We start from the raw sequence: 25,678 nt of genomic DNA, 5'->3' as shown, positions 1-25,678 counted from the left end.
AGGTGGGGAGGTTATCAATAAATGTATCCATAAATGCATTAGCATCCTGCAAAAATCATGCAATTTTCCAGGAAACCAAAGATTTTTTCTGTAGCCTAGGATAAAATGTTTTTTGATTAGATAGATAAGACAGATATGTCACATGTCATGATGGTAGGTACTTCTGCCACAAATCCTTCAAAAACTGTAATCTCAGATAATTATTTCATTAGTTTGTGGTTCATTTTATGTTTTGTTATTATAAGATGTTACTAATTATTTATGCATTCTGTTGCGACTCCCATTTTGTCGTGGCAGGGGTATAAACCTCACTCTTTAAGGTCACTTCCTAGTCTGATTTTGTGGATTCCATAAAGAAATACAAATTCATTTGCGATTCTTGTATGCTTAAGATTTAGAATATTCTGACCTATTGCTGAGATGTGATTCATACAATAGCATTATAATTGTTTTGCCAGTGAAAGAAGTTGAAATACAATATATGCATCAGGGAGCATAAAAAACAACAATTTATTCTTTGCATAACCCCAAATCACACAATGAATGAGTCAATGGGCCTTAACAGACGATGTTTTTTGACAGCCATTACAAAAAAAAAATGGAAGAAATCTTGGGAAAGGCAATTCAGAGAGATACTCTCTTCCAGGTAGGCTAAGCATGCAATAAGTGTCAAAAAATAGGTAAATAATATACGCAAACCAGAACATAAGCAATCCCCTTCACAGAGATAGATGTCCAATCTATCATTACCACCACCTCAGAAATATACAGTAATGCAATAGTACAAACTACTTTTTTCTTACACAGCACTCCTCACCAAGTACAGGTGCAGAGTGCCACCACTAGTCTTGAGGCAAGATGCAAGAACAGATTATACCACTCACTAAATACTGAACTATCACATATAAGGATGGAGATTTGTTCAAATACATCAGAAACAAAGTAGAAACTAATTAGCAAAACTAATAAAAAACAATATCTGTCCATCAGCTAGTTGTAGAACCACTGCCAGATTGTAGAACAGATACAGTCACAATCCTGGAGACCTCCGTCAACAAGATAATAACGTAAACCTTGAATTTTGCTCAAAGCAGCCACTAGGTCAGCCAAAATATAGAACAAGGGACAATATGGCAAAGACAAAACAAAAAGAGATATGAACCAAACAACAGTAACAGCACAATCCACAGAAATAAACAGACAACATGTCATTCATGTCCACATTACTCTGAGAACTCTCCAACTCCAGTCATCTGAAAAGTAAAAAGAAAAACATAGAACTAGCTGGAATAGAAAAAAACTGGAGCCCTGGGAGGAGGAAAACACCATAAATATCTGGTGTTATGAATGCAAATATCAGGCAATAATTAAAAATGAAGTTCACTCCACAGCTGACCAACTTTTAAAGTAAGCATCATCAACAAAACCTTTTAATCTGTTGTAAAATTTGAAGTGCACAATACACATCACATAAAAACCTAGTAAGACAACATAGTTCTAGGCTAAGGTGCGCTATGACTTTGGTGGTGCTAAGGCTCATCCAAGTGTCCACTCCCCACATAACAAGTATATAAATATAGTCCAATCTGCAAGAAGGGGTATTGGTTTGACATACAAATTTGAACACATTCCAGTCTCTAAGGGTGAGCATCCACCTACCACTGTCTAGGGGCACAATGCACCATATTTGATTCGGCCTTGAACCTAACATAGCCCTGTGTAGGATCTCAGTCTTCTAATGACAGTACAGAGAAAGGTACGCTAGCATATAAACATGACCCAACTTCGAATCACTCAATCATTGTATCACTTTAAAATGGGACAACACAATATCAGCCGCTAAATTAAGAAGGCCCCCATATATTGAAAAGATTCAATTGCCTTTGAAACATCTACTGGTCAACCAAAGTATTGATGGGAAAAATCCAGGGGAACTTTCAGTGTTGCGAGATAAAGTAGAGCGTGGAAGTCCTTTCTCTTGCTCTCTTTAAGGGTAGGTTTATGGCCATTTCTTTTTTGAGATGCTATCACACTATGGTCCAGGAGTAACTTGAAGTGAACACCATCACATCCAATTCCCAGACACCTCTGGAGCTTTCGTCACAAGCTAGCCGATATTATGAAGTGAATGATAAGGATACAAAGGGCATAGATGAGTCCATCTATGCTGAAAATTCTGCAGGCTCTGAGTGTATACAACACCATTCAGCACTGCAGACCATTTCAGCCGAGACATTTATTACAAGAAACTGATTCGCTCTTCTTAATACATTTTGGAAGATTTGTAATGTATATACATATTTTCAGCAGGCCCTATTCTCATGATCAACCAACTTCATTTTGAGTGCTGCAGTTTCTTTATAAGAGATCCCTATCTCCTCACCACGATGACAGAGACACTGGACTTTATTCAACATATCTCTTTCGAACTCCAGTTCTGCTCTAATTTAATACTGGTTGATTCTGCATAGAACTAAGTGGAAAAGGGCCTACGCAATATCACTTAGAGCATTCATTTAATCAATAACAGGGTTTTTATTGAAGATTGGTTCTAATAAAGGCTTTAATTAATTTTTGGGTGACTTGAAGGCTTCAAAACAGCTTCTAAGAAACGATATTGAGATCATGAACCATGATTAGATAAAAGCCATTGTTTTACACTGGAGAAAGGGTGTCATTATTTCTTAGTATTATAGTGTAGAGAAATCAAAGCTCCCACAACAATGTGCCATCACAAACAAGACATCAAATGATTCCAGCCAATCAAAATTCATAATTTCAGTTTGGTAGTAATGTAATAATGGAATAACTTGTAGATAAATTATAATGTACAGTATAAGAAAGAATATTGCGAAGAGCCAATTCTGACAATTTACAAGAAAGTCAGAAATTTAAAGTTGCTTTACCTCTCCCCGAACAAGGCATATTAGAAGTTCCTTGGCATCGTTTTTTGCTTTCGTCTGCTGTCAGGTGACATGAAAGTGGATGCTCACACTTTTTCCCTGTCCATCCTTCTTTACAGTCACACCTTCCACAGTTACACTGTCCATGACCTTTACAGACATAACAATGAGAGAGATGTTTAGTCATCAGTCAGTTTACAAGCATAACCGAAGATGTTAATTCTGCAAAGAAGTTATTCAGTTTGTTTTGAAAACACCAACAAACTAGTCATGCTAACAGTAATTATAAGTTAATTGTAATTTTTAAATGAACTAACACTATGTAAGCAACATTCTAGAAAAATGTTAAAAAGTGGGAGCTCAAAATGTGTGGTGGGTTACCATTAAATTAATTAGTTTCACATACATTTTATATTTTTGGATGTTTAGGCTAAAATATCTAAGAAAGGGTACTGCATCAGCAATGTATATGTTATTTTAATACTTTGTGGCTAGAAGGATGAACTGATATTGTATCTCAGAAAGGTTTTTATCTGAACAGTGCTTCTGAGTTCATATATAGGACAAACTAAAAAAAAATACATTTGTTCATTTTACTGCCTACGGCAAAAACAAATTACTTTCCTCAAAAAGATTTTTCAAGCCACCAGTAAATATAGGTGGAGGCCAACCTTTTCAAACTGATATAGAAATGTTAAAAGGGCAGAAATGAAAGAATGATAAGCAGGATATCTTATATCATACAGAACCTTCAATTTTGTTGTGTTGACCAATGTAGCCATCCTGGTTTTAGGGGATCAGGAAAGCTTGGGTTATTTTGATAAACAACAGAGTGCAGCCCAGTATTATTGTCACATAAATATTGTTATACTAGAAATACAATTCTGATATGCTCAAATTTCACATTTTGTAAAGAAACTGAATAATGTTTCTTGTTATGAGATACATTCTATTACACACAATGCATTTTAACCAGCTTAACATATGTAACATTGCTATTATTGAAGAAATGACTGCACTCAAAACACACAAAGAAATGAGAGTAGTACAAAAGCATAAAATAAATAAAGGGGGGGGGGGGGTATTCATTAAAGTCACTTAAATATTTAAAAATGTAATAAATACTCAGTTTGTATGTGAAGTATTTCTTAGCTATTTTTAAATAATAAATATAGTACCTCTTCAAGTGTTTTAGTGCCTTTTACACTTTTTAAATTGGATATTAGGATTTCCCCTCATGAATGATCATTCATGATTGTCAGCAAGACCAGTGGTCATGATTGACCACTTTTTGAATTTATACATGATAATTAAGACACCTTGGTTCATGTTTTTTTTGTCATGCCAATTCTCAAGTCAAATAATGAGTTGCGCCACTAGACACACTTGGATTTTCACACTTGGAAGCTGGCCTGCCTCTGTGGATATGAAGGTCTGATGTACCTGACAGCAGCTTGGTTAAGCAGGGGGCTCAGTTTAAATCCTAATCCAGGTATGTCTAGGTGGGATTTCCTCATTCATTGTTTGCCTTCATGGGGTTTCATAAGATACTCTTGTTTCAGCCTAATGATCGGCCTAAGAGGTTAATTAAGTGCGAGTGTAAGCATAAATACCTAAAAAGAGTAGAGTGTTTCCCGATGTGCCGACTAAATTACCTTTCAGGTCTGGTTGTTGTGGCTCCCTAATCACCCCTTGTCTCCAATTTGCTAACTATCTCTCTCACCACTTCACCTAATAACTAACATGTGGTGAGTGTACTGGCACAAAAAGGCTGCCATCTATCATCTATGGTGGTGGTTGAAGTGGCTTCCCCCTCACTATGTAAAGCACTTTGAGTGTCTTGAAAAGCACTATATGAATACAATGTCTTCTTCATCTTCTTCTACCTGGGAAAAGCCTGTGATTAACTGATGTCCCAAACAGTTTCTTGCCTTGTATCTAATGCCACAGAGATAAGCTTGGGCTCCCTATTACCTTGAAGGGATTACTCACTGTAATGACAGTAACATTATAATATGGTAATGCTATCATGTTAATTAGTGTTCAATTATACATCATATAAAAATGTTTTTTATATATGGAAAAGTTTTTGTTTGTTTCATAAACTTTGCAAATTTTAATCCCATGCATTACAAACTGTCTAATGAGCACTTTTCTGTTTCTTTACAAGCCATAGCATTATTAGACTTCTTACATTACTTATAAAATTATAAACAAGTGTTCAGTCTTTGGCCTATTAAATGAGAGTTTATCTTTTTTGATATTAAAACTTCCAGTAAGGCTTCTGTGGTGATACACCAAGTATTTTATTTATCCATTGTTTGAACAAATCTTATACATTAAAGAAGCTTAACCTACCATATGCTCTTCAAAGAAAGCCACTTAACATTAAAATGCAATTCGTCCCATGGCTGTAATAGTCCTAGTAAATAGAGACTGCATGATTTTTTTATTCCTAAATTATTTATGTAGTTAAAACCCTATTCATATATACCTTAATAAAAGGGTGTTTGTGTATCTGTGTGTCTGTCTGGTTGCAATGTCTCTGTCATTTCAATAGACAGCTCATCATAAACATTTGTATTAATGCATCATATTACTACAAATGTTTGTGATTCATCATCAGTTGGAATGACAAATGCAATGCATTGTATTACTACACACATTACAAAATACATTCCAATAGATGGTGTACTGCAAGCGTTAACACTGAGGTCTATGTTGATTACTTAGTATTCTACTTGTATTAGACGGGTAGCACAGCTAGTTGTTTATATTTTAAAATGCAGAAATTCACTATATCTGACAGAACAATGGTTTGCATAGTTGTATTGGTTACTGCAGGGAATATGAAAAGGAGATACTGCATCAAAATCAACACAGATGAAATCAGTATCGGTGTCAAGACTGCACAAATAATTTTGTTCATTATTTTTATTGGTATCTTGAAAACATCACTTTGTCTGCATTTTGTGTTTGTTTTTTATCTGTACTATTGCCTTTCACATTCATTTTGTGTTTATAGATTTCTTGGGCACCACCATTTTATATGCCTAATTGCTGTGATGTGGCATGGTTGCTAGGCATATGATGTGACGTCATGAAAGCCAAGTTATAAAAGTTTCTTGTGCATGGTTAGAATTCATTTTGTGCAATTTGTGTTATTTTTGTTACTGTTATTTTTTGCATGGGTAAATTTTTATTCTTATTTTGGGAAGTCATATACTCAAACTGGGCTTCCATCTCTGTTTTAAAGTGCTTCTTTTTGTCTTCTTTGTATTCTATTCATTACTGTTCACTGTTTTCCATTATTTTTACAGTATTGTTCAGTTAATTTATTAATCTACTTATGTGATATTTGTTAATTTTATTCCATTTAGTTACAATGTAATATCTAATGTGCGTTTTGCGGTTCCAATTTCTTGTATTTTGTTGGTGTGGCCACTTGCTCATTATCATTGGGCCCCAATAAAAGGAAGCTGATAATTGAAGTCTGGGCAGTTCATTTTGAATGTGTTCTGGCGGAGTTGGTTTCTGATTGTGACTATTGTTTTCATCTTTTCTTTCTGGCTTACTTTGGACTTTTGCTTCTGAATTAAGAATATCATTTAAGGATTGTGACTGGAATTTGGTGTTAATCAAATTGCCTGTTTGGCATTTCTTTTTTGCCTCCATTGTAAGCCTTTGTTTCCTTTTTGTTCAATAAGTCATTTTGTTTACAAAGATTCTTTGGAGTACAGTTTTTCTGCTTGTGCCAAAGGTTTTTCATGGTTTCCCCTTTCTCTTGAAAGACCTAAGAATTGTTTAACTTTCTTAGTATATTTTTGAAGTTATAAGTTAAAAGCACTTTTAACCTGGTGTAGGCCAAAACCAGCCAATTCTGTGGAAGCTGCGCTGCCTTCTTGTGCACCTCCTGTGAACTGGCCCTGTCTCTAATTGGCTCTCTCTCTCTCTCTCTCACCACTTCACCATCTAACAGCTAATGTGTGGTGACCATACTGGTGCAGAGTGGATGCTGTTGTAACATTCAGGTGAATGCTACACGTTACTGATGGTTGCAGTGGCTTCCTACCCACTGTAGCACTTTGAGTAGCGAGAAAAGTGCTATAAAACTTTGATGAATTATTATTAGTAGTACCAATAACTTTATTAGTTAGGTTGTCAGATTTCACAAATTTCTGAAATACCAATAATGAATTCATTCCATCTAGACTTTCATTTTAGCCATAACAAGGTGATATTGGCACATACAATAACCAAGTGTTTTATATATCAAAATGATAATCTTCCCCTTTATAGTGTAACATTAAATAATAATAAGTAAAAGATATTTCTTATTTATTATTATTACATTTCACTGAAAAATACATTACATAAGTCTGTAAGGCAAATCTTAAATGTATATTGATTGCTGCTGCTTTCATACTGCTTGTTTACTTCCAGTGATTGTCAGGTAGACTGTTTGCTAACAATGAGTGGTATAAAGCCCTCAAACTCTTTTTGATTTTTTTTTTATTTATTCATTCATTAGCCACTAGGCCAAACATTCCATGTGTTACTTTCAATTTGGCACTTTAGTTTACGGTACATAATGAAAGCAATGAATAATATATGAAGAAATCATCCTAAATGTCAGATTGAGTGAAAATCATATTACAAGTCTTTAACAAAGAAAAGTAATCTATTTATTTGAAACTGGACCACTGGTGTTTCACTAATACTCCATGAACAGCATTATTCAGCTTCACTTACCTGAGCAAAAGTCATCTGCATATCGATCATATGTTGAGAGACAGTTTCTCTCATCACACTCACAAGTTTCTCCATGGATGTCTCCCCAGTCCCCAGTAGGGTCCACATCATAGCATGTGCACTCACCACATATGCAGGTCCCTAAAATAGGGAAAACAGATTTTTCTCTTCAAAATGTATACTATATTAATAATATAGATATAATTAGTGCTATTTTACTTTTAACAATATTAGTAGTTTTATAAATGTTCATAGTATTGCTGCGTTGTCATGTTTAATATCACCAAGTTTTTATACAATTGAAATATTGCAATTCTGTTTTAATTATATATTATGCATGTTGCTGCCACTGAGAATCACGAAGGTAAAAACATACTGAAATGTAAATAAACAATACATTACATAATATACAAATTTTATACTGTGTAAACGATGTAGCAATAACTATAACAATGTAATTAGATGAATACCACAGACAACACTTTTTCAGAGCTGTTTTCGGAATCACTGGTAATCACTGGAAAAGCATATATTACAGCAGGGGTTCGAAAACTTTTTTGCCCCATTTACCACATGGCAACTTTTCAAAAGTAAATTTACCCTTACCCTGTTGTGTTCAGTAATTTGAGTTTATACTTTCACCATAACAAAGTGATCGACAAAGGGAGAATTTTAAGATCCTGTTTTTAACATTTTTAAGTTCATATAGCAATAACAATAATAGCACATAAAAATGCTTTTTCACTTAATTAAAAACATTTAATGATGAACAGATACTAGTATACCAGGATGGAACATGCTGAGCCAATGAGAAAACATCAGTCAGTGAGACACTTGTTCTTGCTTTTCACCTACACTACTGGTCAAAATTTTTAGAACACCTCAGTTTTTAAGGAAATTAATGCAGTTTAATGTTTTAATGTTTCATGAAATCAAGGCATAGAACAAATAAACAATATCAAATTTTTTAAAAAGTCAAGGAATTATTAAGTGTACAAATTTTATTCAGATTTTTGATTCATCCACGTAGCCACCTTTTGCTGATATAACTGTGGTAACCCTTTTGATTCCAAATGCCAGTCACTCTGTGCAAGTCACCAACTCTGCCTCCAGCAAAAGAATGCCACACCGTCACACTTCCTCTTCCATGTTTGACAGTTGGTATAATACTGAGGAACCATCCTTTCTCAAACTCAATGGCAAACACCTTGTGTGATGAACTGAACATTTCAAATTTTGATTGATTGGTACATAAGACTTTCCTTCAGTCTACAGTAGTCCATAGCTGGTATTTCAAGGCCCTATTTTGTCCTTTAAGGAATGGCTTTCTTACTGTCACTTGTCTTGTCAAACCTGCAGCACAAAAGTCTCCATTTCACAGACTTGCTTTTTTGACCACTATGAAGATATGCTTGAACCTGATGTGCTGTGAGGCCCCTATCTTTCAGTTTCCAATTGCCTTTGTATTGTGTAGGACAGTGATGGTGAACCTTTTGGGCTCAGCATATCAAAAATTCTGAAAATGCCTAATTTGATTCTGTTGGCATGTCACCCCCACTAGACAAAAGAGAAACAATTATTTACATATTCATTTATTTAAAAAAAATATAGCCCAATCATATGTGGGGCTATGTATTAAAAAAGTAAAAGAAAAATAAGTGACTTACAGTAGAGAAAATGATCTGCGCAATTATTCTAATTGGGCTTATAATAGTACACTAAAAATTACCTTACTTTTAATAGTAATTTTGAATTGAACTGAAAAAATATGGAACTTATTACATTTGATTTGACATCAATTAATTACTTTTTTGTTGCTGAGCTTTAATAGATAACATCTGAAATTGAAGGTAGGTGCTTTGTGAACTTCAAGCCCAAGCAAGCAGTAGTAACGTCATCTGTCAGTCTGTTGTTTTTTTTTTGTCCGATTTGATGTTCTTTAATGCTGAGAATAAGGTCTCTCAAAAGTATAACATGGAAAATAAGCCTATTTTAGAAAGGATTAAGAAGGGACAGTTGAGAGAAATGTAAAATGTAGAAAATGCAGACTACTTGCCCTTTGAAGAAGTGTAACCATGGAGAGAAAACAACTTTAGCACTGCACTTTGCAGACTATTAATAGAGACAGTATACCAAAATAGCTTCTGAGTTTAATAACTTTCTTACGTATGCCGCGGTGATGTTTACAGAAGCCCTGTACCACACAATGAAAAAAGTATGGGATAACCCTTATCTTGTACATATCCTGTACAAACATGAAAATATCACAAATGCAGTACAAGATACATGCGAGATGAGGTTTATCACATAATTTTTTTTCATTTTACGGTTCAGACCTTCCGTAGTTGTTGAACTGTATCATGGCACAATTCAGAGCACTTCACACGAGCAACGAATGCAAAATCTGATTTCATGCAAATGCTGATAGTGTGTTCATTTTGAAGACTGCAGTTGCAGAAAAGCACTTGTGCCATGAAAATGAGCTTCCTTTGCAGCACTTAGAAGTCAACTGAACTGCGCGACTGCTGTGATGACAGATGAAGTGCTGATATGGATAATGAAATTAAGTTCTGGGTGGAGCAGGGTCTCATTTTTCTAATATTTTTGTTCATTCAGTTTCTTTTTTTAACTCAAGTGTTGCTGAACGCTGGTGTTCCACCCAAAATTTTGTGGCGTGTTATCTTTTTTTTGCAATTTCTCAAAATGAAAGACCTGCACTTCTAAGGGTAATAATGCTCTGTCTCATTTCATTTGTTAATTGCTCTTTTCTTGCCATTATCACTGAAATATTGTCCAAGTAGTACTTCAGAGGGTGTAGTAGCACAGTCTGTTCCAACTCTGCTTTAAGACAGATACAGTATTTTTAAGTAAGCAACTGAAGTTGGGACACCTGTGTAAATTGTTTGCAATGCTTAATTTACTTTAATTGCTCCAGAACATCTGTAGGTTGTAACCTATTAGTTGTTCCATGAAATAGGGCGATTTGTAATATTCTGAAATTTCCTTTTTCAGTTTTTGCTAACCTAAATTTTAAATTAAAACCTGTGGCAGTTTACTGCTTACCTTTTTGTCATTTTAGGTCATTCATTGCATTTCAACTGATTAAATTTGAAGAAAAACTGAAAAAACTAAGGTGTTCTAAAAACTTTTGACCTGTAGTGTACGATTTTGGATATTCTTGCCACAGTTGTTGAAAGTGCAAGTCTCATGTTGTCTTTGGGAACTAGTCAAAATTTTTGCGACTTCAGGTGTGCTAAGCATATTTTATCTATGAAAAGCAACATTTATTCAAGCATAGAAAGGAAGAAAATAAATCACAGTTTTTTGCCGAGGAGATTACAAAGTAATATTTATAATGGCCCATCAAAAAGGAAGGTTATGCCACAGGTACTATCAGACTGGTGAGTGGCATTATTACTATTCAGCAAATTCAGATCATATGTCAATGTTATTATTTTCATATTGCATAAAAGTTTGAGTACAGATATTTATGGGAATTAGGGGCTTTGTTGATATTTGTGATTGTACACCTGTATTGCTATTTTTGTATATATACACTGTTTTCTTGTAACCTCCTTCCTTATCAGCCTTAGCTGAATTGGCACTGTTTTAAACAGGCATAATACATTTTAGAGAGAAAGGGTTGAATTTTTGAATAAATTATATTTGAAGCACACATGTCTGTATGTGTGACAAACTTTCAGCTGACAACTGTGTTGGGTGTCAATCCCTTCAAACATTTATTGACTATTATTCTGACACTTAGGATTAATTAAAGACAACAACCTGGTGAAATTAGTTTAGCATAACAAAAGAATGTAATTAATTTCATTAAAACATAAGACTTTTCATCAATTACTTTACAAATTGTTTTATTCATTTCTGAGTCAGGTGACATAAGAGATGTATCAGTTTTATCTTATTATTAAAATTACAATTAATTTATTTATTGACTTCTGTTGAGAGAATGATTTTACAGAATAAATGATTAATACTTCACTAACAGCATTTTTCAAAATTTTAATAGCATTCACAAAATTATTTCAACAAAAATTTAAGCTAAAAAAATGTTTGGATGTAATTTTTATGGAGACGAGCAAAAAAAAAAAAAAAAAAAAAAGTTATTTCTTTTGTCCATTTGAAATGATCTTGTGTGCATTTTGTATAAACATGTGGTAGTGTTTGTGGGATACATGTATGCCTTTAGGGGCTCCATATGTTTCCATTAGAACTGTTCTGCTTCTGTAACTTTAACTGATTCATTGAAAGTTGACATGGATTTCATAGACCTATTTCTCTATTATAATAAAAAAAAACTTGGGTCGAGACGTGATCTTCTCATAAGACACTTTGACATCCCGAGAGCGACACTTTGACTTCCCGCGAGACAACGCAGTGAGACAAAAAGACAGCTGCTGTACAGGCTTTTAAATGATCGACACACACTGCGACAAGCAGAACACGCAGCTCAGCAACAGCAAGCCAGAAGCTAATCTGTCCGCATCTCCTTTGCGTGCATTCAGCCTCCCCACCCCTTCACAACGTGAGTAGCAGAGATGCAAAGTTGTTGACGGCAAATGGCTGTTATGAAGCGCACCCCAGGGAGGTGGTGGTGGACGAGCCAAGTGAGCAGGGGGCAAAGCCCCCTAGTATTTTAAGATGGGTCTTTACCATGAAGGCATAGTTTTTATACTTGCAACCCGGCATTAATACTTTGTTTCCAAACATCATTTGAAATGAACTCTAAGCTCTAGATTCTTGTTTTAGCAAATGGGTTATGGGGGCACTGAAGAAGTTCACTCATAAAAGATCTCTTGTGCAAGTTTTTTTTTTTTGCTCATGCCCCTTTAGAGGCTCCATAATTTTGACCTATTTAAAAAAAAAACAGATAATTGTTTGCACTTGTTTGGTGATAATCATTTTTTATTTTTTTCATCTGAAGTTTTACTTTGCTGATTAAACTCTTCAACATGGTTATTTTCTGTAACAAAATCATTGCAATATACAAGAGTTTTGTGTAATTTTGGGAGCCTGAGAAAATATCCAGAAGATGGAAAGACATAAAGTGAGCAGACAATAATTTAGCATAGCCAAATAAACCAAAATAAGACATTTGAACTCACCAAAGCCAAAATGCTAAGCCACAGTCAAAGTCAAATAAACATTGCAAAAGCCCTTGTACTAAATCAAAAATGAGAGTCCATCATGAACACTTCAAATTGAATTTTGTTTTTGAGAAATGTCCAACATTATGATATCAGAAGCAGTATCATGTGACCTCCAAGTCATGTGACTGGCAAAAGCATAGTAACCACAAACTGTTGTGAACTGGAGAGGTTCTTTAAAAAAGATCCCAGCATGAGGCCTCCTAAGTATTTGGGAAGTAGGCCTTCAAAATGGGTAAGGGACTAGAACACTATTGAGTCCCAAAAAATGATGCAAAAGGGGAGGTTTACTGCTAGCCTTTAGCATGTATAACAAAAAGGGCAAACAAAGAATCACAATAATGCTCTGTAGCAGGATCGCAAAAGGCCTAGAAGGAGTTATCTTCATAAAATAGGTAATTCAAATGTTCCAAAAACACAAACCTGAACAGCAAATAGGTCAAATAATCCAGTAAACTAAAAAACAGCAAGAATCGATGAAAACTCACCAACTCCTACTGCATACAATATACCATAAGGAACACTGTGTTCTCTTAGCTTTTATAGGACTGAAGGTAGTGGTTTCAGGGTGAAGGAAAGGTGGCCCTAGCCTTTTGGGAACTGCCCACAAAGCATAAGGAACATGGAAGAAATTAACTGATACACAAACTAATTAAAAAAACAGAAAATAATGCAAATATCAAACATAAATAACACTATTAACAAAAAGAAAATAATCAAACATGAACAAAAAAAAGACATAAAAAGGAATTTGAACACAAGCAAGGTGAGAAACCCTGGTTGAAACATAAATAATATGGTCCAAGTCATGTAAAATAGTCATAAAATGTCAGGAATCATCCAAAACAAAGTACAAAGTGCCTTTAAGGTAATGTAGTTAACATGATATTAGAATGAACAAACATAAAGAAGGGCATATATAAAATTTCCAAAAATATAATGAACAGACCACAAGGAATCCACAACGCATATTCAGGACATTCTTAAAATCATTGCACTGTTATCTTGTTAATATGAATTGTATTCATGTGTGCTTTGAAAAGTGACATGTGAATATTGAGTTTGTTAAAGGTGCTATATAAAATAAAGTCGGATGGATTAACTGAGTGTGTGTTAATGGTAATGACCAGCTACTTATATTATTCAGCAATTTAATTTAAAAATTTCTCACATAACAAAAAAAGAAATTTCTGAAAAAAAGTCAAATAAAACTTAATGCCCAGTGAAAGAATATGTTAGGATAAATTGGCAGGACTCATGATTTAGGGATAGTTAGCTATATTAAAAAGAGGAGAAGAATTTACAATAAACTGTTTCATTTTGTTAGAATCTATATGTAGAAATTAATGTCACCCATGCATTGACATAAACATGAGGTGACCTTGCCTTTTCAGATGTTTACTGGGGATGTTGTGCATTCATGTGCAAATGCGATTAGCTCAACCAGTTACCTCTGACACTCCGCAAATCTTTAGGCAAAGTATCTGCACACACAAGGTATGAAGTGCCTGAGTATGGAAGGGGAAATGAGAAAGAAGAGGAAAGAAAATAAAGAAGAAAGGCAAATGAATCTATTGGACTGAATCATGTGGAAGCCAGTGTGAAAACAAGGCAGCAAAGCAATCAGAGAAAACCTTGCAAAGGAGCATGGTGAGAGGCAAGCCAGGGGAGAATGGGACCACTCCTGCTGCACAGTGGAGAGCAGGAGTGATTGTGGGCTCCTAAAGATACAGCATACACCAATGGAGTTTGAGGGTAGATGGACTAGGGTTTGATATTTCCAATGCTGTTGTATATAAATCTAGCTTGCATGAGTGGGAGATTATTTTTACTATAGGTACATGAAACTGCAAAATGATATAGGGTGTGTATTAAGATTTGCTACCATGGGCATTAAACAAGCAATTTGAAATGGAAAAATTTCCTTTTTTATATTTCAAATATTGGAAAAAAGAAAATATCTGTGGCTGTTAATGTCTTTGACCATCATGATGAATCTGAAAAACAGCTACAGCATCCAAGGAAGGCAGGTAAATTACCCACTCAAGGCTCGGGAAAGATGCAGTGAAAGACAATAATGTACAACTGTTTTGAAGGCCTGAAATTAGGAATGATGGGGAGAAATTGCATAAAGTCAGAGAGAGATATATGCTAATGATAAAAAATAATGTGCAGTTTACAATACTGAATTTAGCATTTTCTGTTTAAAATATTGTATAGTTTAAAATATTATAGATTGATAGTTTTCCCTATTTTATCCAGGAGCAGGTCCACCTCTCTATTCAATAATGAGATTATTCCATTTCTATCTTTAAAAACAACCACTGGCAATTCAACTGATCTCAAAACGTTTTTCGCCTTTCACCACAGAGCAGTTGGCTGTGGATTCTGGCCATTCACTTTTATCTGAGAAGAACAATGATGAAGTGCAGTACTGCCAGCTGAAGTGCTGAATCAAGTCTTATTACTCCAGCAGTAAATGGGTATTTACATCTTGAAGGTATTTGGATAAATGTTGCATTGTCAAATGAGGGAAGTGCCGATGCATTTTTTCTTTTTAATTGCTTTTAATTTAAGTAATTGCTCCTTTCTTTCTCATAAATAATAAATAATTGAAAACCAAAACAACATCTGCAAAATTTTAGTGGAATATAAGTCAGAAACCATGCTACAGGAAAAGCAATTTATTTATCACTAGCAAAATACCCGCGCTTCGCAGCGGAGAAGTAGTGTGTTAAAGAGGTTATGAAAAAGTAAAGGAAACATTTTAAAAATAACGTAACATGATTGTCAATGTAATTGTGTTGTCATTGTTATGAGTGTTGCTGTCATATATATATACATATACACATATACACACACATATACACACATATACAGATATATTATATATACATATACACATATATTTTTTATATATATATTTTTTTATATACACACACATAGATGCACTTACAATAACATAGAAATCAATATAAACAACATTAACATCATTATCATATGAGAATATGAAGTAATATATAAGAAGCACATTTCATATAAATATAAATTATTAAACAGTAAAATCTTCTTCTATAATTTGCTACCGTGGCTTTTCGTTGGTCTGTCCAGGATTTAAAATCACCTGTAGCTTGCAAACCGTTTCACCTATTGACTTGAAATCTGGTACACATATAAAACGTCACATCTGCTATCCGCTTTATGGGTGATGATTGTATTACTCTTTTTATGTTTATTTTATTTTAGAATCAACTCCTATCTGCGCACACCAGGGCGGCCGTGGGCAGATGCGTATGGTGTATTCACTCCATGTTATCGTGCATTGCGCTGTCACTGGTATTTTGATAAAAGAATTTGAACAATATATAAGAAGCGTATAAATTATTAAACAGTAAAACATTAACATTTAAGAAGTAAAGTTACATTGAGTACTACTGCAGTGCCTTCGGGTATACCTCATTTTTTCTTTGCCCATTACATGCTTAAATGTATACATTTTTTGGTGTACCTACCCGAGAACACGCGACATATAACCGACCGTGGGAGAAGCATGGATTTTAAACACGCGTTGAGCTCATGTGCTGGTCTCCCTCGTGGAATAACTGGTAATGTTTGACTAAAATCTACAGCGAGTAAAACGACATTACCTCCTTTTTTTTTTTTTACGATCTCTGAGATCTTGCTTTTTTCGGTTCAAGGCTTCATAAGCTCTTTTATGTTCCATGGTGTACTTAATAAGTACTAATTATCCCAAACCATCATCTTTGAATGTTGCAAGACTTTCACCTTGTATGTAGATCGGGGTAATTACATTCATTGCATTCCTAGTGTGAATCACAATCTGATTGTATGGGTGGTTACCTGGCACTGTAGGGTTGCCACCCATCCTTTAAAATACGGAATCGTGCCGCGTTTGAGAATGAAATTGCGCGTCCCGTTTTGAATCAATACTGGACGGGATTTATCCCGTATTTTTAAAAAAAATTTTTTTTTAAAGCAGCGTGTGATGCAAATCATCCCACACGCATTTTATGAAGATGCCTCCTTTCCTACTTTTGATTGGGTAATACTTGATGTCATCGTTAGTTTCATTGGTCTTTTTAACTGTCCAGTGAGGAGGGCGTGTCTTTTAAGTACAGTCTGGAAAGTGTTGGCACTGAGATGTGGCGTCAGCGCCATAGTTGAAGCCCCTAACGTTGCGGTCAGCAAGTCGGCTAACATCCGCCATGTGCCGTCTTTCAGTTGCGAGAAGCAGATCTTAGAATGTTTGAAACTGTTGCCCCTAACGTTGCGCCACGGCGTGTGGTTCGTTTATACCTCGTGTCTTCTCATTAAACTTTTATCTCGCGAATATGTTATTGCAATCCGCAGTGGGAGCGTTTCTATAAACTTAATTTAAACTTACGTTTTACACCGTGCTTTGTTTCCCTTATGAACATTCTTGTATGCTTCACTCGCTCCGTTCTCAATTGTTTAATTAATTTTTTGCTCTTCGCTGTTTGCAGCTGTTCCTCCATTTCCCCCTACTTCGTTCTTTTATGTCGCGAATATGTTATTGCAATCCTTAACGGGAGCGTTTCAATAAACTGATTGAAAATAGTTTTGCATTTACCTTTTTAGTAAAAGGCGAGCTTTTAAGCCTGAGAAATCACCCCGTAAATGCACACGTTTAATTGCACATGTGTTAATATGTATGCTTACACAGTATTAAAAGACAGTCAAAAATTAACGTCATTTACCTTCGTTCCCGCGTGTGACTCGTGCTGTAAATCTCTTCCTTGTTTTTAGTTCACGTGATTACGTGGGAGGCGTGATGACGCGATACGTGACTCCGCCTCCTCCATTACAGTGTATGGACAAAAAATATGTTCCAGTTATGACCATTACGCTTTGAATTTCGAAATGAAACCTGCCTAACTTTTGTAAGTAAGCTGTAAGGAATGAGCCTGCCAAATTTCAGCCTTCCACCTACACGGGAAGTTGGAGAATTAGTGATGAGTGAGTCAGTCAGTGAGTGAGTGAGTGAGTGAGTGAGTGAGTGAGTGAGTGAGTGAGTCAGTGAGGGCTTTGCCTTTTATTAGTATAGATAGAGAGAAAAGCTCACAACCACTGGCACGTAGCTTAAATTTATAAAAAAAATATAAACAAAAAAAACAAGGACAGAATTAACAATTTGTTTGTTTGTGACATACTGTTTATTTTTAAGTATTTACATTACTATTTGTAGATTAAATATGTTTCAGCTATAAAGAAAAAATTTAAGTACTAACTTATTGATACAAATTAGAGCTTTAACCTATTTTTTTTCTAGATATAGCTTGCATCAACAAGAACTTGTTCATGGTTTTTGTATTTGATTACTTTTTAGTAACTTTGCTAAAGATTTTACCTCATCTTGCCATGCATGATGTTGTACAACCTATACAAAATCAGAATGTAAAACTATAAGTTGCATTTTCTTGATTAAACATATGTGCTTCTAGTACTATTTATAAGCATATGGTACTCATTTGTAAATATTTAAAAATTGAAGATACAAAAAACAGCAGGCACCCTCAGTCTCCTGTCCCATGAAGGGTTTTGTTACCAGATGCCATCTTGGCCTTGCCTAAGGGGATGCGCAAAGCCAAGACTGAATGAGACTAATTAAACATCACAGGCTTGTTGACCAAAAAACTGTGAAACTGGTCCAGCAGCATGGAATGTGCTACTTGAGTATACCACAAAGAGAGAAAGAGCAAATTTAAAGATATTTTTATTTGAAATTTTTTGTCCAAGAAGACAGTTAATTGTTCTGCATAAATAGTACCAAATGTCTCGTAATAGATCTGTTAGTCTGGAAAGTGTTCACAATATATTTGTATCAACTTTACTAAGCTTAAAGATCACATTACAATTTAAAAAGACTTCCAGTGAAACACAATCAATACAACATTTCCAAAGATAATTAAGATACGTTAAATCAGAAATCAACACTTAAAGCCTCTCCTCCACCCAGTCTGGAAGGCCAGGTCATCAAAAGCCCTGTTTTAAAATTGCACCCCACATATATTTGAACATCTAAAGGAAAAGGGCAGATGTGGATGCCTGGCAGGCTTATTTTGGAGGAATTTTAAAGCATAAGTTCAGTATTTTTCAAGTAATTTCTACACAAACATGGTATACAGTATATGCATTTGCCACGCAAAATTGTTTTCTGAACACCTTACTACAAACTTAAAAAAATATCTTGCTTGCTCTGACGCTTTACAATGGAGAGTAGGGGGCATGAAGAAAAGCTTAAAAACTTACCAAATACATCCATTTTTCAAGTACTGTCCACTCACACTGAAAGTCACTGAATTGACCTGGCTGACATTGTAATTGTACATGTAATATGACTCATATGTAAAAAGAAGGTAGCTTTAATTATTTTATGTTTGTAACAACTTTGTTGATATAAAACAGGACGGGGTCCTACATCTACTTGCATGTTTGTCTACTTGTCGAATTTTCTCACTTCCAACTTTTACTGTTATTCGGAGTCGTGAGAGGGTTCCACTGCTTTGGGAGTTTTACAATAAAAACAGTTCAGCTTGGACTTGTGGGTGCGGGAGTGCTCTGCATTGAGATAGCGTCACTACTGGATGTCATTGGGTTGGTGAGCTGACTGCTTGTTATGTGCAGGCGCAGTCAGTTTAGCTGTTCTCCATTGGTATTTCATAGACTGTCAAACGGAGCACCTGTACTGTGTCCACTTGGTGGATATCTTGGAACTCGAGCCAAGAATGAAACAAACAAAACAACAAAAATGAGAGAGAGACAATGATTGCCAGTGGGGAGAGGTAAAGTGAAAGGAGGACAAGCTGGGAGGTATGTGCCACACTGATTGAGGAGGAGTGAGACAGGGGGCTGGAGGAGCTCCAAGTGGTGGTGCTCTCGTCAGTTAACAGGCTGCAGGTTGAAGCTGGCGAAATAGAGAGGGCCCATGGGAGTTGAGAGAAGGATGGGATTCCAATGCAGCAGCATCCAGGAGAGGAGGTGGGGTGATTGACGGAAGTGGCAGGCAGATCGGACGGGTGCCAAGGGCTACGGCTGTGGGACGCCCATGGGTTGTGTTTTTTTCTAACATAAGATATTAACACTTTGCTTTCCCACTGAATTATGGAGAGTGGGTTAGGATTTTTTCTAACTCTGCAAAATACTGTAAGTTGGCACTCAAGTAGTGTGCACTTATCATTATGTAATACAAAGGTGTTATATTAAATGATTATTCGATATTATACAAAAGTTTTAATATTAAACATAAGTTGATGCAATGGTTAGCATTACTGCTGCTTTGTTTCTACGGACCAGGCTTCAGTTCCCAGCGGGGTCACAAGCAGTTTGTCACTGGCAAATTCTTTCTTTGTCTTTACAGATTGCCCATGGTCTTTCTGCTTTTCTCCAACATCTTTAACACTTGCCAAACTGGTCTGCTTTGACCCAGTAAAGGTGTTTAAGTGTGTCCTGCTGTGCCACCCCGGATTGGTTCCTGCATCCTTTCCCATGCTTCCAGGATTGGGAATTCTTCTTCTGAGACCTTGAAGGGATTATTACTGAATATATTTGCGCATAAGTCGGGTCTTGAAGCCCGAAAAATCAATCATAAAATCAGACCCTGACTTATACGCCTGTTCAAAAATACAACACTTAATTATTTTTTTTTACATCTGCCTGCTTCCTCCAATCTCGCACCAGTTTCTCAGATACATTAAATTTTGCTATAGTAGTGCAGTTGCCAATTTCTTTTGCCACTTCAACAACTTTTCATTTAAAACCAGCTTCATATTTTCTTCTGATCGAATGCTCCATAAGGGATGCTCTTATGATAAAGGTGTATGAGGGTGTGAGATACACAAAACAGGGCAAACATCGCTTCAGAATAGTCCAGGTATTACTGTGTGGTAACATAGGCACAATACATAGAAAAAAAGGCAGTGTGCTTCCGTGGTTACTCTCTCAGGTGGCCGTTAACATATCACAATCTATTAGACCAATAGCGTGAGTTTTCCGCATTCGACTTATACAACTGACATTATAAAATACCAGAAATTATACGGTAAAATCAAGCCCCGACTTATCCGTGGGAGAACTTAAACACAAGTATATACGGTATATGTCATGTAGCTCTTAATGTTAAAATGTACAGTATTTTATGTTATTTGTAAAAAATAAAAAATCTCATAAGCATTCAATTATTTTTATTTTTAATTTTCTTCATATTCTTAGTGTTTTTTTAGTGTAACCCTGAAATGAAGAGCACATAAATTCATTAAAAAATAAACCAGGTAAATAAAATAAATATTCTCTGTCTTCTAAGTTTTGCAAAGCTGTATAATAAATAAAATAATGCTGTACATGATAGTTTTACATTCACAAGAGACGTGCTATGATTGTAAAAGAAACACATTCTGTGCATCCAAAGTTAAATTGTGTCATCTTTGCACAGGGTAATCAATGTAACTTTGGTAAGAATAAACAAATTATCTATTCATTTACTGTAACCTTTCATTTAAATTTTGAATTGTGGAGAAGGAAAGCTGTGAGTTTACCTAAGTGAGTAAAGGGCATGAATGAACACCGCATAGAATGTCTATCTCTCCCTCCCACTCACTCACACAGACATATTCATTTATACAGGGCCAGTAAAAGTCACAAATTACTCTAACACATAAATCTTTGGCAGAATAAAGGAAAGTGACATCCCAGAGGAAATGCTCACAGGATGAATGTGCAGACAAGGTGAGACAGTATTCAAACTATAATGTTGTTAGCACATATACTAAAACTTGAGGCAAAAACCACAAGCTACCTTAACATACCTCCACTCTATTCATAAATCTAACTTATTAGTTTCCTCCAGTGTTTGTTTTGCTCCAATCTTCTCATATTTTTAAACCCTTACTCTTGAACATCAACATTGAATTTTTCATTTCCCTGCTGTCTTGATTTTGTTCCTTGACCTTTATGCATAACCTTTGATTATAGTTTTGCTTGCTCCTATTGATCATTACTTGGTTTTGATTGACTTTAATTAAACCAACAATCCAACTTTGTCTGCATTTATTTTTGCTTTGGAGTCAGTCTATTTCAAATCTTTCACTCATTGTTCTGGTATAAATTATCTACAGTATCTGTTTTCAGTCACCTAAATGAAAATGGTAAGGGGACTTAACCCTCTGAATAACAATCAGGTTAAAATACACTGGCCTGAGAGTTAGAGTAAAACCTGATTACAAGAGAGGCATTGACACTACTATGCTCATTAAAAAAAATAAAAATAACAATAATCACTTCTCAAACCAATAGCTTTTAACTCTTCTAGTCAAGTCATTCATTCCTATTGTGCACTCTCTTTCATACAAATCAAGTTAGGGAGAATTCAGCATATTAATTTCCTTAGCATTATATTTACCCTAAAAAAATGAGTCATGATCATTTTCAACAAGGAAAATGTTATTGCATGTAACAGAAACATAAAAATATCAAAATGTCAACATAAATACAGTAAGAAATTCATGTCTAGTGTCCACTGATGTACTGATGAAGGTTTAGTACATATCCTTTCTGCTCTTACAAAACTGCAGGTTCAACAGAAGTGCCCAGTTTGTGAATTCTGACCACAGACTTGTTATTGCTACTCTGAAGATCCAGCTTAGGTCCAGTAGGTTACAACCTAATAGGAGTTTCTGACGAGTTTGCATGTAGTTTGTGTGAGGAACTTACAGACTTGGGTGCAACTACCAGTCCTGATGTGAGTGGGAGACCTTCTGTGACAAGACTCTGAAGGTTGCTGATGATTGTGTTGGTGTTACCAGTGTTCTCAGAAGGAGGTGTTTCATCTCGCAGGGCACTCTGGATATCATCAATAGGAGTTGTAGCACACGGCTTGATGGTAACTCAGGTATGTATTGGGAAAAGAGAAGGACTGATGCGAGGGCTCTGAGAGCAAACAAGGAGGGGTTTGTTAGAGGAATCTGTGAGCAAGTGACACACCATCTATGGTCTAGTGACACACATCCTGCTTACAGAGGCATCAAAGCATTACGCACATCCAAACTTGTTCCTCGGAGAGTCGCAGTCAGGACAGCTGATGGAATGGTCTTTATGGATGACACTGCAGTTGTGACCCACTGGGCTGGCTACTTTGAGTAGCTGTTTAAAGCTAATCCTCCAGCTAGGACATTGGATATCTCTGGGTCCATAGTTCTTGAGGCTGATCCTCCATCTAGCTGTGAACCACCCAGTCTCACGGAGATTGCACAGGTGGTGAACAAGCTGAGGGTGAGGAAGGCTGCAGGGATCTGTGGTATCCAGGATGAACTTCTCCAGGCTGGTGGAAGGGCTGTCCTTCTGGCATTCCAAGACATCTTTGCTTCCATTTGGGAGACTGGCATCATTCCAACAAACTGGAAAACTGGATTTGTCCCTATCTGGGAAGGGAAGGGTAATTGCCTGGATTGCTGCAACTACAGTGGGATAACACTGTTCTCTGTGCCGGGTAAGGCCCTTGCTAGGGTCGTTGTCAATTGGATCCATGATCACTTGCTCACCTACCAGTGACTGGAGCAGTCTGGTTTTATGCCTAAGTCTACCATCAACCACATCCTGGCACTGAGGGGTCTCATGGAGCACAAATGCGAAAATCAGCAGAGTTTCTCTGCAGCCTTTGTCGATTTTCGTAAAGTATTCGACTCACTTGATCGAGCTGTCCTGTAGGACATCCTGAGACTTTGCAGGATCCCCTCAAGGTTGCTGGATATCATGGCCGGCCTGTACACTGGTACTGTGAGTGCTGTGTGGAGTGGAAGCAGAACCTCTGTGTTTTTCCCAGTTGATTCTGGGGTTCATCAGGGGTGTATTCTTGCTCCTGTTCTGTTCAATACTTTCATGGACTGGGTATGGGGCAATGTCGCGAGGTCCAGCAGCTGTGGGGCACCTGTTGGCGAAGAAACATTCACTGATCTCGAGAACTTTACTTACCTTGGCAGTGACATTCATGTCTCTGGTGACTCTTCCTATGAAGTCAATAGACAGATTGGGAGAGCATGGGGGGGATCATGAGGTCGCTGGAAAGGGGTGTGTGTTGTTCCACATATCTATGTAAAAGGACAAAGGTCCAAGTTTTTAGAGAGTCCTGGTGCTTCCTGTCTTGCTATATGATTGCGAGACATGAATGTTATCCAGTGACTAAAATGAAGACTGGACTCCTTTGGTAACGTGTCTTTTCGGAGAATCCTTGTTTACTGCTGGTTTGACTTTGTGTCAAATGAGCGGTTGCTCGTGGAGTCCCGAATGAGGCACATTACCTGCATTGTGAGGAAGAGTCAGTTACAGCACTATGGCCATGTGGTGCAATTTCCCGAGGGTAATCTGGCTAGCAGGATCCTCATTGTTGAGGACCCAAGTGGCTGGACTAGGCCAAGAGGACACACATGTAACACATGGCTGCAGCAAATAGAGGGTAATTTCCAGAGGGTGGGACTAGACCTCGTGTCTGCCAGGGGGGAATGCCAACCAGCTGTCCCGAGCTGTTTCATTGTGTGGTAGGTGCAGCAACATGGTGTACCAGTGCATGCTCCCCAACCTGACCTGATCTTTCTGTGATATGTTTTGAAACTGTTACCAACTCACAGCCCAATTTTGCATTGGGACAGTAGAAGAGTGTTTTTATATTTTTTTTCTGTTGCTTGAGCATGAGGATAGAATGACAGTGCCTGAACTGCATGAACAATGTGCCCAGTTTGTTATTGTAGGCTACCAAAGCGCACGACTTACTGACTTCCACATTTCCTTTGACACAAATAAAAGTTGTTGCATTGTGAACATAGCTTAAAGGACTAATGCATTTCTTGTATTTCTACTTGATTGCAATCATTTTGCCTTTTTGTCATGCACATACTTGCACAGTGAACCGTTAGGCTTATTACACCAGTTCTGTTTTACAGTGCCGTATGCATCAGTTTCACTATCTGCGTGAACATACTGTATAACAACCAATTTACATTGTCATTCATACAAATAAATTGTTGCCTTTACAGCGTCGTATTTACATGCTATTGTGTTTTGTTTGAAGGCTCCACCCTACTAATGAATATTGATTAGTTACCTTAGAATAGCAAAACACATAGATATATTCATGATTATTTATAATATATTGTTATGTTATCCATTAGATAGCAACAGAATACTGTCCCAAGAGATATTCGGGCTTCACACTGTAAAAATAGATCATTCTACATCACCCAGAATCTGACTGACTTAGCCTTATTTACACAAAATATGGAATGTTGCTATGTTAACACCAATAAGGTTAAATGTCTGACTGATCATGAAGAGTACACCGAAGTTAAAACATGGCTTTTAGACAGTCAAATCTTTTACATATTCATAACAGTACAATAATTCAACTATTATTTACTTATATAATTAATTAATCAGCTCTGCAAAACATTTTCATTGGGATGAAAAAGCAGCTTTGTAGTTTGAAGTTCAATTGCTTAGTCTGCAGGATTTTATATTAATTTCTAACTAATGAGGATAATTTTAGTTTATACTAAGCTAACTTCCTAGCTTTTTGATTATCTTTTGACAAAACTCTTTGCAAAGTTAGTGTCTGCAAAATGAATATAATCATTATTCAAAACACAAACCAATAATGATAAATAATAACAACATCAGCAAAATCAAGGAACTGGTTATTGACTTTAGCCAAAGAGCCTCTGTGTCAGGTCACTATTCAGGGAGTGTATACGGAGGTAGTCCACCCCTACAATACTTGGGGGTCCACATCAATGACAGGTTGGACTTATCTCGTAACACAGAGGAATTACATAA

General features: G+C 36.2%; 1 protein-coding gene across 1 annotated transcript in view; it reads right to left on the bottom strand.

Annotated features, from left to right (window-relative positions):
- The window catches only part of itgbl1 (integrin, beta-like 1), a 684,868-nt gene that overhangs the window by 360,178 nt on the left and 299,012 nt on the right, over nt 1-25,678 (bottom strand). Inside the window, exons 6-7 of the mRNA XM_028799973.2 lie at nt 7,656-7,796; nt 2,907-3,053 (exon numbers count right to left, since the gene is read on the bottom strand). Coding sequence (XP_028655806.1) covers nt 2,907-3,053; nt 7,656-7,796 — 288 coding nt within the window. The remainder of the gene's footprint in view (nt 1-2,906; nt 3,054-7,655; nt 7,797-25,678) is intronic.

Source organism: Erpetoichthys calabaricus, chromosome 4 (assembly GCF_900747795.2).
Source record: "Erpetoichthys calabaricus chromosome 4, fErpCal1.3, whole genome shotgun sequence".
NCBI classification, from domain to species: Eukaryota; Metazoa; Chordata; class Cladistia; order Polypteriformes; family Polypteridae; genus Erpetoichthys; species Erpetoichthys calabaricus.
This window is presented reverse-complemented; position numbering and strand designations above follow the sequence as displayed.